At 39.5% G+C, this 19354-nt stretch overlaps 1 protein-coding gene across 1 annotated transcript in view; it reads right to left on the reverse strand.

Annotated features, from left to right (window-relative positions):
- The window catches only part of dync2h1 (dynein cytoplasmic 2 heavy chain 1), a 463334-nt gene that overhangs the window by 364505 nt on the left and 79475 nt on the right, over positions 1-19354 (reverse strand). The window contains exons 20-24 of the mRNA XM_059964317.1: positions 14639-14766; positions 11557-11672; positions 10838-10965; positions 7359-7508; positions 220-425 (exon numbers count right to left, since the gene is read on the reverse strand). Of these exons, the coding sequence (XP_059820300.1) occupies positions 220-425; positions 7359-7508; positions 10838-10965; positions 11557-11672; positions 14639-14766 (728 nt within the window). The remainder of the gene's footprint in view (positions 1-219; positions 426-7358; positions 7509-10837; positions 10966-11556; positions 11673-14638; positions 14767-19354) is intronic.

Raw genomic sequence — 19354 nt, forward strand, 5'->3', positions numbered from 1 at the left:
AATGCCCTATCTCATTTAATAGAAATCTATAGAATAACACAATTTTAAAAATTAAGTGAATTTCTTGAAACTGGGTTACTCTGATTTTATATCTTGTTCATGACACCCTTATCTATGCATGCTTGAGATTAGTCTTTTTTTTCACAAAAACATTAGAAATCTTAGTATCATGTGGTGAGCTCGTAATTTTGCAACGTTTCCCGATTCATAAAAACATACATCAACTTCTTCCTAGTTGTCTCCAGCTCATCAAATTCAGTTCTCTTCTCCTTTATGCATTCAACACATTTATTGAGAATTTCGCCGGTTCCACTGTCAACAATGTCATCACTTGGCTTTAACTGATTCCAGCGAGCTTCAAACTTTTCCAGCTTTTGGACATACATCTTTACTTGAGATTCGACGTTTGCTTTCATATTTTCAATCTAAGAGAGTAAATAAAACAAGCTCAAAGCTGCAGGAAACACTCTCCAATTCCTTTATCTCAATACAGTGGATTCTGGTTAATTGAATCATTGGTTAATCAGGGCAGCCATTTATTTGGGACACTATGCTGCTTAACGGGACAGGAAACTGTTGCTCCTGTTTCTAATTGGTGTCAGTCTCGTGCACTTGTGTGGCTCTTAGACATCATACCATGCTTACAGCAAATAGATTTTAAATGCATCAGTTGCATGTGTTTGTTCAAAAATCAATGACATTTGTCACTGATAGTTGCCAAGAAATAAACAGTAAAGAAAATTCAGAACTGTTTTGCTCACTGTTGTTTCAAGCATTCAGGCTTGGAGATGCCAGAAATGGCCAGGAGTGAAAAAGGAATGGCCAGGAGTGAAAATGAAATGACTTCACTACTTCAACAAGTCAGGAACTATGAAGAATTTGAAGGTATCAACAATCATCTTGAATGTCAGAATGAAAATGAAGATTTGGAGGATGCAGTCATCAACCATTGTATTAAGGCAGTCCATTAACTACACTTGGTGTCTGCATTGATTTTGTTTATTTACACTGCAGTATATACCAAATGAATTCCTCTTACACTAATTATTAGGAACTAGAACACAGTTTTATAGTACAGTAGTAGTATTGGTAGTGTTCTAAATTGTTTTGTATTTGACTTAAATAAACAATTTGTTACTCAGTTAAACAGTAGTTTGTCTTTTTATACTTTTTAATTATTTCCACAGAACTTCAGCTAATTGGGTCAGCTGCTTAATTAAACAGAATCTGTTGTATTTAGATACAAATAAAGCAATAAAAGTGAAAGAAATCAAAACAAGAATACGTAATTGAACAATAATAATAAATATCGTAAAGATTATCATTTACTTTTGAGTACAACTACACTGGAAATCAGATTCCTCATATAGAATCTAGGAAATGTACCAAAGCAAATTAGAGTATTCACCTCCACTCTCCTATGATTGCATGATAATGCCCTGTTGTTCATTCTGCCTTCTTTCCAGTAGGTGGCAAATTTGCCAATCCTGCAAGGTGATTAAGCCCAAACTCTACGTGACTTGACGGTTCAAATGGAGTTGAGGATGAATTCATTGCATTGTATTCTCTAAGGTATTACTAACCCAAATTGTTTGTCCTGGAATTGCATAACTTTTGGGATTGGCTCATCTGCTGGTCACAGGGCTTTGAACCTTTGCAAAATGCAAAGGTATAAAGAGAAAACTAACCTATCTTCAACAATTACCTTAACATTTCACTTCGCTTCATTGCTAATAGAATCCCTGGCAAGTTGTTAGCTCCAAACTATTCAATTGCTGTGTAATTTTTGTTCATTACACAGCAGTAAGGTATATTTACCCAACATTAGTTACAGCAGAAATAACCAAGCATTGTATTGAATTGAATTGACTTTATTTCTTACATCCTTCACATTCAAGAAGAGTAAAAATCTTTGTTACATCTCCATCTAAATGTGCAATGTGCAATCATAGTAATTTATAATAAAAAGAACAATCAATGTATATAGAGTACACTCAAGTCAGTGTGAGTTAATCAGTCTGATGGCCTGTTGGAAGAAGCTGTCCTGGAGCCTGAGGGTCCTGGCTTTTGTGCTGCGGTCCCGTTTCCCAGATGGTAGCAGCTGGAATAGATTGTGGTTGGGATGACTTCGGGCCCTTTTTGCACACTTGTCCTTATAAGTGTCCTGAATCATGAAAAGTTCATAACTACAGATGTGCTGGGCTATCCGCACCACTCTCTGCAGAGTCCTGCAATTGAGGGAAGTACAGTTCCCATACCAGGCAGCAATGCAGCCAGTCAGGATGCTCTCAATTGTCCCCCTGTCAAAGGTTCTTAGGATCTGGGGGCCCATACCAAACTTCCTCAACCATCTGAGGTGAAAGAGGCAAGTTGTGCCTTTCTCACCACACAGCTGGTGTGTACAGACCACAAGGTCCTCAGTGATGTGGATGCCGAGGAACTTGTAGCTGTTTACCTCTGAACCCCAGATCCACTGATGTCAATAAGGGTTAGCCTCTCTCCATTCCTCCTGTAATCCACAACCAGCTCCTTTGTTTTTGCAACATTGAGGGAGAGGTTGTTTTCTGACACCACTTTGTCAGAGATGACTTCTTCCCTGTAGGCCACCTTGCTATTGTTTGAGTTAAGAAGATCAGCTGAGAAGATCATCGGGGTCTCTCTTCCCGCCATCACGGGCATTTACACTACACGCTACATCCACAAAGCAAACAGCATTATGAAGGACCCCAGGCACCCCTCATACAACCTCTTCTCCCTCCTGCCATCTGGGAAAAGGCACCAAAGCGTTTGGGCTCTCACGACCAGACTATGTAATAGTTTCTTCCCCCAATCTATCAGACTCCTCAATACCCAGAGCCTGGACTGACACCTTACTGCACTATCATCCTATTTATTTTTTATTGTAATGCCTGCACTGTTTTGTGCACTTTATGCAGTCCTGGATAGGTCTGTAGTCTAGTGTAGTTTTTTTTCTGTGTTGTTTTTTTTACATAGTTCAGTCTAGTTTTTGTACTGCGTCATGTATCACCATGGTCCTGAAAAAATGTTGTCTCATTTTTACTAAGTACTGTACCAGCAGTTATGGTCGAAATGACAATAAGAAGTGACTTGACTTGACTAAGGTCAATCAAAGATTGTCGTCGGCAAATTTAATAAGCACATTAGAGCTGTGGGTGGCGACACAGTCATGGGTATACAGGGAGTAAAGGAGGGGACTCAGTACACAGCCCTGAGGGGCTCCTGTATTGAGAGTCAAAGGGATGGAAGTGAGAGAGCCCACTCTTACCACCTGCTGATGATCTGACAGGAAGTCCAGGCAGGATCAAGACCAAGATCTCTGAGCTTCTTGTCGAGCCTGGATAGAACTATGGTGTTGAATGCTGAACTCTAATCCAAGAACAGCATTCTCACATAAGCATCCTTAAGCATTGCAGTATCAACTTTAGTTAGATATTAGACTCTTATGAGCATGCTACTCAGTGCCTTCTTAAAAGTTTTTACTGAACAAACCAGCAAATTGCTTTCATACTTTGATAACATGCAGGTCCATGTGCAGTGGATGCTCACTCATTAGATACATTTATTACATCCTATGCACCAAATAAAGATGCTTAATTTGCTTCATTTCTTACTCTGCTCCTCATTGCAGTACTAAAGGTTGCTATTTATGTTATCACTACAAGAGGAGTCACTCCAACAAATATCAACAAAGGACAAATCGGCTTTATTATATTCATCACTGCCTTTCAGAAAATCACCACCTCCACTATCAAAATAAACAGCAGCCAATTAAACAATGTCATTTTGATGTATAGACCACACTATATCCAATGGCAAATATTGACAAAGAACTCTCAGCATGCTTAAAGTTGATACTTCAGATTTCAGTTGCCAACAAAAAGACCAGTCATGACAAGAGGTTATATTGTTTACAATACACCAACTTAACAGAGCTTTTGGGCTCCCATTTCTTATATTATCAAGTCAAGTCAAGTCAAGTCTCTTTTTATTGTCATTTCGACCATAACTGCTGGTACAGTATATAGTAAAACCAAGACGATTTTCAGGACCATGGAGTTACATGACACAGTACGAAAACAAGACTGAACTACATAAAAAACAACACAGAAAGAAAAACTACACTTGACTACGGACCTACCCAGGACTGCATAAAGTGCACAAAACAGTGCAGGCATTACAATAAATAATAAACAAGACAATAGGGCAAGGTGTCAGTCCAGGCTCTGAGTATTGAGGAGTCTGATAGCTTGGGGGAAGAAACTGTTACATAGTCTGATCCTGAGAGCCCAAATGCTTCGGTGCCTTTTCCCAGACGGCAGGAGGGAGAAGAATTTGTATGAGGGGTACATGGGGTCCTTCATAATGCTGCTTGCTTTGCGGATGTAGCGTGTAGTGTAACTATCCATGATGGCGGGAAGAGAGACCCCGATGATCTTCTTAGCTGACCTCACTATCCGCTGAAAGGTCTTGTCATCTGAGATGGTGCAATTTCCAAACCAGGCAGTGATACAGCTGGTCAGGATGCTCTCAGTACAACCCCTGTAGAATGTGATGAGAATGGGGGTGGGAGATAGACTTTCCTCAGCCTTCGCAGAAAGTAGAGACACTGCTGGGCTTTCTTTGCTATGGAGCTGGTGTAGAGATAAGGTGAGATTCTCCGCCAGGAGAACGCCAAGAAATTTGGTGCTCTTAACAATCTCTACCGAGGAGCCGTCGATGTTCAGCGGGGAGTGGTCGCTCCGTGTCCTCCTGAAGTCAACAACCATCTCTTTTGTTTTGTTCACATTAAGAGACAGGTTGTTGGCTCTGCACCAGTCCATTAGCCGCTGCACCTCCTCTCTGTAAGCTGACTCATCGTTCTTGCTGATGAGACCCACCACGGTGGTGTCATCAGCGAACTTGATGATGTGGTTCGAGTTGTGTGTTGCAGCACAGTCGTGGGTCAGCAGAGTGAACAGCAGTGGACTGAGCACACAGCCCTGGGGGGCCCCCGTGCTCAGTGTGATGGTCTTGGAGATGCTGCTCCCGATCCGAACTGACTGAGGACTCCCAGTCAGGAAGTCTAGGATCCAGTTGCAGAGGGAGGTGTTCAGGCCCAGTAGGCTCAGCTTTCCAATCAGTTTCTGTGGGATGATTGTGTTGAATACTGAACTGAAGTCTATGAACAGCATTTGAACGTATGTGTCTTTTTTGTCCAGGTGGGTTAGGGCCAGGTGGAGGGTGATGGCAATGGCATCGTCTGTTGAGTGGTTGGGACGGTACGCAAACTGCAGGGGGTCCAGTGAGAGTGGGCAGCAGGGTCTTGATATGTCTCATGACGAACCTCTGGAAACACTTCATTATGATGGATGTGAGTGCGACGGGATGGCAGCCATTTAGGCAGGACACTGAAGACTTCTTCAGCATGGGGACGACGGTGGCGGCCTTGAAGCACGTTGGAATGGTGGCACTGCTCAGGGAGATGTTGAAGATGTCAGTGAGAACATCTGCTAGCTGGTCTGCACATCCTCTGTGCACTCTACCAGGAATGTTGTCTGGTCCAGTGGGTTGACCCAGCTCAGGGTTCTTCTCACATCGGCCACAATGAGACACAGCACCTGGTCATTTGTAGGAGGGGTGGACTTGCTCGCCGCCACATCATTTTCCGCCTCAAAATGGGAGTAGAAGTTATTCAGCGCATCTGGGAGGGAGGCATCACCCGCACAGTCAGGTGATGTTGTCCTGTAATTGGTGATTATTAGGGGCTGACCTCCTTAACCACTGATCCATTAAAAACTTATCAGCTTGTAACAAAACAGCAGTATAGCATGATGGGAATTGTATGATCTAGCAAAGTCAACAACAGTAGTGTTAGCATACATATAATTATTCTTCTCCTGCAAACATATACTGAGAAGTACAGTATGAATTACATGCTTTCTTTCCTCTGCACTTAGTCATAGAGCACAGCAACAAGCTCCTCAGCCCAACTGGTCCATGCTGACTCAGACCCCCCTCTAACCTAATCCAATTTGCCCATGTTTGTTCCATATTCCTCTAAGCCTTTCCATGTATTTTTAAAAATTGTTAATGTTTCAATCACTTTCAATCACTTTCTTTAGCAATTTATTCCATATACTGAGCAACCTCTAAGTAAAAAGTTACACCCTCGGATTCCTGTTAAATCTTTTCCTTTTCACCTTAAATGTACAGCCATTAGTCCTTCATTGCCTACCTCTGGGGAAAAGACTATAAACACATCCCTCATGATTTAATATATTTCTATAAGGTCACCCCTCATTCTCCTATATCCCAATGAAATAACATCTCTATCTGCTCAATTTCTCTCCACAACTCAGTCCTTTGAGTCCCAGCAATGCCTTCATAAATCTCCTCTGCACTCCTTACATTTCAACAGCATTTTTCCTATAGCAAGGTGACCAAAACTGAACACCATATGCAAATACAGCCTCACCAATACCTTGTACAACTGTAACATAACATCGCAGCATCCATATTCAATGTTTTGACTGATGACAATTCACAAGATAAAGCACAAAGAAAATACAGTTTATATCCTCTTTATTTCCTAGCAAAACCAGAATGAAACCAGCATTGAATAAATCTCTATAGTCCCTCATTTAGCTTTCTGTAGCAACTATTTCCTCAATAAAAATCTACAATTTCCACAAGCATGTAATTTCTTTTCCATGCTCAGATGAAACAGCCACATACTTGTAAAATTCGATTTATCTCTGCCACTCACAGTTTGGTCTCATCTACATGAGAAACATCAGAAACACAATGGATGATAGCTTTGTGAACATTTGCAATCAACCTTCAAGCATGTCATTGAGATTCATGGTGCTTGACACTTTAATTCTCTGCCCCAAATGCCTGCCCTAGAAACATAGCTTCCTACATTTTTCTGCTGAAGTTCAATGCAATACAAAGCAATAGAACTTTATTTTTGACTCAGCATTTTGGAATCTTTCCAATTAACATACAGTTCAACAGTTCAGCTCATGATTCTCTAATCCATCGTCTTCCCTTGTTCTACTACTACCACCATGTTTTTTTTGTACCATCATCCCTTTGGTCCACTAAACTCTCCTGCATTCCACATTTTCACAAGCTCTCCCCTTTGCTATTCCTTCCTCTTCCCCTACCTTAGAGTGATAAAATTTGTACATCTCTAAAAGCTACTAATTCTGGTTAAAGTTCATTAGCCTGAAACATTACGCAATTTAGTTCCTATATTTGTTCCCTGATTTGCTGATTATTTACAACATGTCCCATTTTATTTCAGATTGCTAGCTCTTAAGTACTTTGCTTTATTGAGCATACATTAGTCTTACCTGTTCATTCACCATAAGCTGATGGCTCTCCATCATTAATTGAAATTTGTCCCATTTTGCTCTTAGACTACTAAGAATCTCAAGACCACCGCCTGCTACAGAACGCAGCAACTTATTTTTCTCTTCAGCATCTTGAAACAGTGGTAAAAGCTAAAAGAAATTGTAGAATTCAAAATAATTATTAGTGATGCTGTGGCGACCCACTTTCTGCGCAGGCGAACCGGCTCACAAATAGCCAGCGCGCGGGTGGCTTTGGTAATGCACCTCTGACGTCATTTCCGCCCAGAGAGGGCGGGCGCTAGGGATTAAATGCCAGCGCCGCGAAGTTTGAATAAACTAGTCTCAAAACGATTTACTGACTGCATGTCGTTATTTCAGCACTGTGTGTAGCACATCGCTACAATGCATACAATAAATGTAGCACAAACTATGGATAAATTATAAATCAGTTCTATGCCAGTTCTATTTCGTTGACTAGTTCCACTCTTCATAGCATATCAGAAAAATGAATTAACAAGAGCTTAAGGAAGGAGTTCCTATTCTCAAAATATATTTTTTAACTGAGTCATAATTTTGTTATGGGAGGAAGTCTGCTTAGTTTAGGATTATCCTTGCACCATTTGGTTTCACATGGGAAGTTGCTAAGAGTGAAGGTGGTTAAGGTGATTAAACCTGGACAGCATCAGCTCATCATGGTTCTTAAACAATCAGATTGAAAGACAATAAGGAAATTTATCTAAATATATAATTTAGATTGGGTGAATTCAATTTCAAATCGGGTAACAGCAATCACTTTAGGAAGAAAAATACCAAAGTAATGAAATATTGAATTTTATTGAATTGACTTTATTTCTTATATCTTTCACATACATGATGAGTAAAACTCTTTGTTATATTTCCATCTGAATGTGTAATGAGCAATATTGTTTATTTTAAATTATATTTTCAAAATATCCAATAAAAATTGAAACATGAAGCAATGAGGCACCATGTATATAATAATTAAGTTTTAGTTAAACTTAAATAGATTGTTTATAGAAATTAAGGGCATCACTAATCCATATTATTTAGAGGTTAACAGAACCAAGAAATATAGAATGATTATAGGAAACAGGTGCTGAGGTAAAAGATTGGCCATGATCTTACTGACTGGTAAGCGAGTAAATGAAGATCCAGTGCTTTTTTGGTGGTGAGCTAGTCAGCATGAAATCTTCATTGTGATGGAGTGGCACAAGGGAAGCATCAACTTTTGCGATCTCAAGTTAACTCCACATCTAGTCCTCTCCTGAAGCCATTGTACCACTTTATATATGTAAATACTTGCAATATTATTTTGATAGTAAATTTTGACCCAAGGTCCTCAGCTTAAATGCTCAGCTAGTTCAAGCTCAATTCCAGTTCAACGCACTGAAAGTTAAAACTGGGAATCATAATTACATTTTTTAAATATTTTATACAATAAATGTCCAAAGGAAAAAACACAGCACTGGTTAAAAATACATTTTGTTTTAAAAATTGTAAATAGGGAGTTATCACTTATTTCTCGTAAGCACCATTTGTAACAATGAAATACAGATTACCGTAGATTCCGGACTACAGAGCGCACCTGATTAAAAGCCGCATGCTCTAATTTTAGAAAGAAAATCAATTTTGTACTTGTACAAGCAGCACCGGATTTTAAGCCGCAGGTGTCCCACGTTGTAATATGAGATATTTACACAGAAAGATATTACACGTGAGGATTCTTTAACTTTTAATTAAATCCGTATGGTAACATAAACAAATATATATTGCAAATGCTTTTTTTAGAACAGTAACACAGCTACTTTTAAATATACATACGTATCAGTAGCACACAAATTACGTTGCGTATACTTTTTTACTGAACAGTGCACGAGCAACATTCCAATATCTCCTAACCACTGGTAAAAAAAATATATATACTGCAGCCTACCAGGAAAAGTTATTGATCGCCTTCTTCATCTTCCTCCTGTGCACTAAAACCATCAAAGTCCTCTTCTTCAGTGTCCGAATTGAATAAAACCTCAGGATCTCATCACTCACTTCAGTCTCTTCGTTGTCGCTCTCACTTGAGTGCACACGGTCCTCTTCATCACGCAGCAGTCCAGCCTTTCGAAACCCGTTGGTGATGGTGGATGTTGTGACACGGCTCCACGCATTTAGGATCCACTGGCAGACTTGAGTTAAAGATGCTCTTCACATGCGTCCTGTTTTGGTAAAGGATTTCTCGCCGCTCGTCATCCAAGCCTCCCACTCAACGCGCAGCGCCACTTTAAATGCCCGGTTCACGCTGATGTCCAGTGGCTGCAAATACTTTGTGGTGCCCCCAGGAATCACAGCTGGAATTGAGTTTGTACTCTTGATGGCAGCTTTCACTGAACTTTCATTGTCAGCCGCTTAAAAAATCACCATCAGTGGAAACTTTAGTTCGGATGCTGTGCAGCTCAGAACACAAGTAAAATGCGTTCTCTCATGGCCACTTGTTTTCAGTGTGATGGACGAGTCACCTTTTTTATTAACAGTCCGAGTGAGAGGCAGGTCAAACGTCAAAGGTACTTCATCCATATTTATGATATCATCTGGCCCGATGGAACTCTCCGCTATCTTTGTTTGAGTGAATGTGCGGAAGTTAGCAAGCTTTTCCTCGTGGTCGGGAGGGAGCTGCTGACACAGAGTCGTGCGTACCCTGACGGACAGGCCTTTTCGTCTCATAAATCTAAAACACCACGATGACCCACCTCTAAAATCTTCGATTTTCATTTTGGTGGCGATTGCTTTAGCCTTCAGTCTGATCTGCACGGTGGAAACACCGCGGCCGCCTGCTCTCTGTGTGTTAACCCAGTCTTCAAGAAAGTTTTCAAGTTCGGGCCATCTGCTATGATTACCTCTGAAAGCTTTTGTCGTCTTTTTGCATTGACTCAGTTCTTCACGCTGGCATCTCCACCGTCTCACCATCGATTCATTTATGCCAAGATTATATGCAGCAACTCGATTTCCTTCTTCAACCGCCAGATTGATCGCCTTTAACTTAAAAGCTGCATCATATGCTTTTCTTCGAGTGTTTTCCATGTTGATGAGGGTGAGTATAAATGACTGATTTACAATAATTTAATTGTGAAAGTGCGCTTGATTTATCGTACAATTTCATTGGACCTCTGTGAACTACTCATCAATTTTATTGGTCTACTGTTACGAGGCAAAATGTTCTTGGCGGCATGAAAAAAAAACATGCATTAGCCGCACCGTAGTATAGGCCGCAGTGTTGCCGCAGTGTTCAAAGCGTGGGAAAAAAGTAGTGGCTTATAGTCCGGAATTTACGATACTTTAATTTATACTTCTGATTAAACATCATATTGAGAACTGAATAGGAATAATATAGGCTTATTTTTAGAACATATAATTATTTTTTCTCTAGCTTTATAATTATATAATTGCCCTTTCTACTGAAGTATTCTCACCTGAGGTTTTTTTGAAGAAATCTCCATATGTTTTGAATTTGCTTCTCCAATTTCTTCCACTGTCTCAGGTCTTTTTGATAACAATTCCATTGCATCATTTACAAAACTGTCAATCTCATGGACATTCACTGAATGGCAGAATTACATGTAAAAACAAAATGGTCAATTAAAATGCAATAGTTGCAAAATATCATGATCAGAAGGATTCCTTAAGTTGAAAGTATAATTATTGATTGTTACCATTTTAGTTCGAAAGTTCCTACCCAATGTGCTCAGTTTAGTTTAAAAACTGTGCCACGTTAGCATACAAATTTATAAAGTCAGAATTTGTTAAATGACACACCAGTGAGTAATTGCTTTAAATAAATTTAATTTCAAAATGAATGCACTCTTTAACCTTGCAACTCCTGTGACAGTTCATTGTAACCTTCAGATTGCACCATTTTTGATTTTTATAGAATGCCAACTTCTATTAACTTCTTCATAAATTAAAGATGTACATATCACAGTTCAAGTTAAATCAATTCCACAGTGTTATGATTATTTGTGTCTCAGAATATTGATGAGTTAAGGAAGATGGCACACCTCATGGAGTAGTTACTGAATATTAACTGTGATAGCCATATTCCATTAATGAATAAACACAATGAGTAAATTAGATGGACCTCAGTATACTTAAATGAGTATTGTTGCCTAAAGAATTATATCAATGGTATTACCTTGTATAGACTTCCTTAATGACTGTAGCAAGGCATCAAACAGCATTTGAATCAGGTCATCAATCACAGCTTTCACTGGGTTACAGTTAATTGTAATACAATCCACTTTCACAACACTACAAGATTTGAAAAATCTTTTGTCACTTTCACATTAGTTCACTCAAAAAGATAAGAAAATTATCATTCACTGTATATCATATCTTATGCAAGCTTTAAGTACTGGGAATTTTATCCAACCCTTCCCAAATTAAAGAGGTTTGCAAAGCCTGCATGTGACTAGACCATTAGACCAAATATCATCAAGTCTGCGCTGTCATTCGATCATGGCTGATTTATTTCCCTCTCAAACCCATTCTCATGTCTTTTCCCATAACCTTTGATACCCTTTCTAAATACGTACCTGTCAACCTCCACTTTAAATATACCCAACAACCTGGCATTCACAACTGTCTGTGGCAATGAATTCCACATATTCACCACCCTTTGGCTGAAGAAATTCCTCTTTATCTCTGTTCTAAAGCGAGGTCCTCCTATTCAGTAGTTGTGACCTCTGACCCTAGACTCTCCCAATATTGGGCATATCCTCTGCACATCCACTCTATCTCGGCTTTTCAATATTCAGTAGGATTCAATGAAACCTCCCTGATTCTTCTTCCGAACTCCAGCAAATACAGGCTTAGAGCCATGAAACACGCCTCATACATTAACCCTTTCATTATCGGGATTATTCTTGTGAACCTTCTTTGGACCCTCTCTAGTGCCAGCACATTCTGTATTAGACATGGTGTACAAAACAATTCACAATACTACAAATTTGATATGACAAATGCCTTATAACACTTCATCATTACATACTTGCTTTTATATTCTAGTCCTCTCAAAATGAGTTCTAACATTGCATTTGCTTTCTGTACTACCAACTCAATCTGCAAGTTAATCTTTAGGAAATCCTGCCCTAGGACTCCCAAATCATTTTGTACTTCCAATTTTTGAATTTGTTCTCATTAAGAAAACAGTTTACACATTTATTTCTTCTACTAAAGTGTATGACCATACACGTCCTTACACCACATTCCATATGCCACTTCTTTGCCCATTCTTCTATCTATCCAAGTCCTTCCACAAAATTCCTGGTTTCTTAACACGACCTGGTCCTCTGCCAATCTTTGTATCATCTGCAAAATCAGCCACAATGCCACCAGGAAACCATGGGGATTTTGGCCCATTTTATTGTGCACCACCAAGAACCTTGAAACATCATCTAGTTATTCTTGAAAGATCACTACTAATTCCTCCACAATCTCTTCAGCTACCATTCTGAACCGTAGGATGTAGTTCATCTCGGCCAGTTGACTTATCCACGAGCGTCAGACATTTCAGCTTCTCAATCAGCCTCTCCTTAGTAATAGTGACTGCACTCACTTCTGCCACCTGACACTCTCAAATTTCTAGTGTACTGCTGGTATCTTCCACAGTAAAAAATGACTCTAAATACTTTTTCAGTTCATTCACCATTTCAATGGTGAATTTCAATTTCGCCTATTACTACCTCTCCAGCACCATTTTTCAGCAGCCCTATGTCCACTCTTGTCTCATTCAATCTTTATATTTCTCAAGTAATTTTTGATGTCCTCTTTTATATTATTGGCTAGCTTACCTTCAGATTTCATCTTTCTCTCCTCAGCTTTTAATTGTCTTCTATTGTTTTTTACAAGCTTTCCAATCCTCTTGCTTCTCACCAGTTTGTGCTATACCGCATGGCCTCTCTTTATTGTTTATGCTGTATTTGACTTCCCTTACATCCAAGGTTGGTCTCATCTTCCCTTTAGAACAGGGGTTCTCAACTTGGTTAATGGTAGGGGTCCATGGCATAAAAAAAAGTTGGGAACCCCGCTTTAGAATGCTTGTTCTTCTCTGGGATGAATCAATCTTGTGTCTTCCAAATTACTGCCAGAAACTCCAACCATTTCTGCTTTACTGTCATCCCTGATACTGTCTCCTTCCAAGCTACTTTGGCTAACTCTGATCTCTTGACTCTGCAGTTACTCAACTGTAATGCCGATAGATCTTATTTTAGCTTGCCCTTCTCAAACTGCATTATTTTATCGTGTCATGACCACTAGCTCCTTTGGGCTCCTAACCTTAAACTCCTTAATCAAATCTGATTAATTATACAACATGCAATCCAGAATTACATTTCTCCTAGTGGTTTGACCACAAGCTGTTCTAAAAGGCCATCTTGTAGGCATTTTACAAACTTCTTCTCTTGGGATCCAGCACCAACCTGATTTTCACAATCTGCCTGAAATTGAAATCCCTATGACCATTGTAACACTGCTGTTTTTACATGTCTTCTCTATCTCCCGTTGTAACTTGTATATCACATCCCGGCTACTGTTCGGAGGCCTATACATAACTCCCATCAGGGTCTTTATACCCTTGCAGCTTCTTAACTCTACCCACAAAAGCACATCTTCTGATCCCATGTCACTTTTTTCTACAGATTTGATTTCATATTGCCCATCTGCCTTTCCTTTCGATACGATGTATATCCTTGAATGGTAAGCTCCCAGCAGTGATCTCTTTCAATATTTCTGCAATGCCCACATCAATTTCTGTCAATTTCTAACAGCACTACAATTATCTACCATATTTCTTATAACACACATGCATTTGAATATATCCTTCAGTCCTGTACTCAATTAATGATGTTTACAAAGACAGATTGATTTCTCTAATATCTGAAATTCTATGTATACGGCAATTGCAGAAAGGAGGCACTGAGGTGAAAGATCAGCCATCATGAATGATGGAGCAAGCAGAAGGGGTTGAATGCTTCTGCTTCTATTTTTTAATGTTCTTAGGACAATAGGTATTGCTAGCGATGATTAAGTCGGACTGACCAGTTATATCTCAAATTCTGTTATAATCCATTAATAATTGTAGAAGTCTGAAAATATTGTCCTTGCATCCATAGTTCCTTACTAAATTAACATCTGCAGTCTACTTTGTTTCTCCCATCATATTACTTCGTAATAATTTTTTTAGTAATGATATATATTTATAAAGCCAAAAGTTCAACCTTGGAAGCTTCTCAGAATCCTTTCCTTTTACTTTGAGAGCCTTGAAATTCTTCTCCCAGTCATGCACAGTATGGAGACTTTCTTCAACTAATACTTCAACATTCACTTGTCCAAGTACAACCCATTCCTGTCAGGAAAAAGAAGTTCATCATTAAGTATAGTTAATGAATTAACAATTGAAGATAAGGTTTCCAATAAGCTATCTGCATATTGTTAATTGACTCTTTCTGTTTTGAATGTTAATAAAAATTGTAACAAAAGGAAAGAAATGTAAGTAATGTTAGATAAGTTATTTTACAGTTCACAACCAAGCAATATGTAGGGAGGGTGAATACTGGATCACCTCTTAGAGATGAAACAGGGCAGGTATTAGAAGTGATGTGTAGGGGAACACTTTGGATCTAGTGATCAAAATTCTATTAGTTTCAAGATAATTACAGATAAGGATATCTTTGAGTTAAGATTCAAAATTGGTAAAAGGCCAATTTTGATGGCATCATAAGAGATCTGGCAGATGTGGATTGGGATAGATAGTTTTCTGGAAAAGGGGTGCATGGCAAGTGAGAGGCCTTCAAAAGTGAAATATTGAGAGTACTGAATTTGTAAGCTCCTGTTAGAATAAAAAGTAGGGCTAACTGGTTTCACAGATATTGTTGCCCTTGTTAAGGAGAAGGAGGAATGCAGACCAGATATAGGCAGCAAAGAATAAATGAAGTACTTGAGGAGTATAAGAAATACAAAAGAACACATAAGACGGAAATCAGGAGGGCTAAAAAAAAGGCTGCTCTTGCCAACATTAAGGCCTCTGTCAGATAGGGTCGACCATGGATGTTGCTGTCTAGATATGAAAGCCAGGGCAGTATAATGTGGAGTGCAAGTTGTTGCACATGTAGCAGGCTCCCTCTCTCCGTGCATCTGATGAACCCAAAGGAATGGCAGAGACCAATATAGTTTGGTACCAGCAGCATCGCAGGAGTTGCTAGTCAACATTGAACTCAACGTAGGGACTTCAGCTCCAGATTTTTCCCTCAGGGTTTATTTCGAATGCCTTCCCCATGACTGGGTATGGCCGTAAGGCAGTGGAGGTTTGAGATCAGTGTTTTCTTTCTCCTAGATGAGCTGCCAACCATGGCTGACAAAAATGACTAGTTTTAAGGTGCCACTAGCCCCTTCTCCAGTCAGTAGAAACAGTTCCATCGGGCTTAATAACTAAGCCACACACGAAGGCCAGTGGTCGGAGTTGGTTGTCAAGAGGTTATTTGAGTTACATGCCATACTAGCAGACAGAGTGAAGGAGAATCCCAAGTGACTGTACAGATATATTAAGTGAAAAAGTACAATAAGGGACCAACTTAGTTAATTGGTAAATTACTGGAGGGCATTCAAAGGGACAGCATAGGACTTTATTCCCTGGGGAGATTTGATAGAGGTACACAAATTATGAGGGGTATATATAGGGTAAATGCACACAGGCTTTTTCTACTGAGGTAGGTGAGACTAGAACTAAAGGTCATGGATTGAGAGTGAAAGGTGAAAGGAGAACGTGAGGGAAACTGCTTCACTCAGAGGGTGGCGAGAGTGTGGAATGAGCTGCTAGTGGAAGTGGTGAATGCAGATTCAATTTCAACGTTTAAGAGAAGTTTGGATAAGTCCATGAATAGGAGAGAAATAGAGGGCTATCGTCTGGGTTCAGATTGATGGGTCTAGGCAGAATAATAGTTTGGCATGGACGAGTTGGAATGAAGGATCTGTTTCTAGGCTTTGGTGCTCTATGACTCTAGGATATCTAAGAATATGGATAGACAGAGCCAGATTAGGGATAGTCAACACGGCTTCAGGTATGTTAAACCAATCATAGACAGATTTACAAGGAGTTTATAAAGATGAGGAAGGAAAGGAAGTGGACATTGTTTATATGCACTTTATCAAAGCCTCTGACAAAGTCCCACATGGAAGGCCGGTCCAGAAGGTTAAGTTATTCAAGATGAAGTAGTAAACTGAATGCAGTATTGGCTTAGCAAGAGAAGACAGAGAGTGGTAGTAGAAAGTTATCTCTCTGACTGTCAGCCTGTCACTAGCGGTGAGCTGTAGGGATTGGTGATAGGTCTGTTGTTCATTATCTATATTAATGATAATATGATAACGTCAATCAACAAGTTTGTAGATGATAAACATCAGTAGTGGTAGCGAGAAAAGCTATCAAAGCATGCAGCATGATCTGGTACAGCTGGAAAAATATGCAGAAAAATGGCTGATAGAAATTAATGCAAAAAAAATGAGGTGCTGTACCTTGGCAGGACAAACCAGGGTAAGTCTTACACAATATATAGTAGGACACTAAGGTGTGCAGTAGAGCAAAGGAATCTGGAAATACAGATCTATAATTCCTTGAAAGTTGTGTCACAGGTAGATTAGAGGAGCCGAATCAAGTAGCCCACTATTGTATCTGCTCCCTTAAATGTTTCCCACTCTCACCTTAAATGCATGTCCTTTCAACCATCAGAAAATGCTTCTGTCAATGCTCCATTAATTTTATAAACTTATGTCTGGTCTCCCTTCAGGCTCTGCGGTTCCAGAGAAAATAACCCTAATTGTCCAACCTTTCTTTATTGCTCAAACCGTCTAATCCAGGCAACATCCTGGTAAACCTCTTCTGTACCCTTTCCGCAGCTTCCACATCTTTCCTGTAATGGGGCAACCAGAATTGTACACAATACTCCACGTACAGCCTAACCAAAGTTATATACAACCACAACTTGACTTCCTTATTCTTATATTCAGTGCACCAAGCATTGAAGACAAGCATGCGACCTTCTTCACTAAACTGAAAGGCAAAATTATTTATACTGAATCATACAATGATGCCATTTCACTCCAATGGTTACATTGTATTATTTTTCCTGAGTTAGATCCCTCAAAGTTACTGTGCAAGTTGATACGGAGGTTAAAAAGGCATATGAGGTGCTGTCTTTCACTAGTCAAGGGATTGAGTTCAAGAACCACAAGGTCATGTTGTAGCTCTATAAAATTTTGGCTAGACTACAATTGGAGTACTATGTTCAAATCTAGTCACCTCATTATAGGATATGGTAGCTTTAGAGAGAACAGATTTACCATAGAGATTTACCATAATGCTGCCTGAATTTGAGAACATGTCTCATGAGGGAAGATGAGTAAGTCAGGCCATTTCTTTTTGGAGCAAAGGAGGATGAAACAACATATGATAAGATAATAAGAGGCATAAGTAGAGTTGATAATCAGCGCCTTTTTCCATAGTGGCAATGACTAAAATCACTTTGCAGAGATCTGCTTTCACTTTGACATGAAAGAATCTTTTTTGTTGATCTGTTTTTAAAAAAAGCCAAATTAAATCCACTGTGATTTAACATTGTAAAATAATAAAGCATGAACTTCTGGTGGGGGGGGGGGGTGAATACTTTTTATAAGCACTGTAGCATCTCAGTTATTCTGGCACTATGGGTGAAAATTTGCTTCAATTTGCGTACAGGTTGAGTAAGCCTATCTTTAGATGTGCATAATACACTTTAGAAATTGGATCACATTGCATTCATTTTTATTTTAGTGTTAATCACAAAAAAATGTTTAAGTAGTTTGCACAGACAGATTTCCTAGCAAAATCACACCAATAAGTTCACAATCCACATTAGTAACATCAGATGCAAAGCTAATGACTTCATTACACTCACATAAACTCCATTTGCAACTATCACAATGCGAACTGGAGTTGAAAAGTTCCAACATATGACAGTTGGAACAAACATAGTAGAGCTAGTAGCACATTCTGTTAGCCCGTTGCTATTTCCACTGTTTAAAAAACATTAGAGACGTGACTGGATAGGTTCAAAACTCACTTCCAACTGCTTAGGCTACTTTCAAAGCTCACTTAGTGTGCTTAAGTTAACACCCAGAAAGTTTTTGACTTTTTACCTGTTGATGTAGTGATTCCATGGGTGCCTCGGTGGTGGCACCACTGCAGATATTCTCAGTAGCTAGTATCTTGAGGATAACAGCTATCCTCTACTTTAAAACATATTTACAGTAGATTGTGCTTCATATCTTATTTACAGCTGAATAACACTAGAATATATTTGAATTCTATATTAGTGTCATGGTCCCCTCTGGCAATTCCCCATCTTGCTATTATCTCATCGATTGTGCCTCAATTCCTGTCGGCTGATTCCCAATGATTGCTAGTTCCACTAATTCCAGCACACCTGGTCCCATTAGCGAACAGAGGATAAAACTCGGGCATCACAGCCACGCTTTGCCAGTTCGCTGGTCAATTCTTGTGTGAATAAACCTCATTTTCTGATTCCTTAGGATTGTCAGTTCCAAGCTCCGCATCATTTCCTGGATATTCTATGTAAACCTTGTCTGCATGTGAAGACTCTCCTGGATACCGGTTCCACGTTCGCGACAGTGCTAACGCCTCACGACTCTGTCTCTGCACCTGTGTCCTGCATTTGGATCCGTCCCCAGCCGCGTCCTTGCAACACAAAGATTCTTTGCTCTCAGCCTTTTCCAATGCTACCCACCACAGGAAAGTTTGGAGATGCTACCCCAATGACAACTGGCTCCTAATTTGTCTGCTTATGTGAAGTATGTGAATCTATGTTAGAATTCACATAAGTCCTACTTGCAACCTGCTTGAGTGTAAACTACCCGAACATTTTTTTGCAAGCATCATTTTAACT

Source organism: Hypanus sabinus, chromosome 3 (genome assembly GCF_030144855.1).
Source record: "Hypanus sabinus isolate sHypSab1 chromosome 3, sHypSab1.hap1, whole genome shotgun sequence".
Classification (NCBI taxonomy): domain Eukaryota; kingdom Metazoa; phylum Chordata; class Chondrichthyes; order Myliobatiformes; family Dasyatidae; genus Hypanus; species Hypanus sabinus.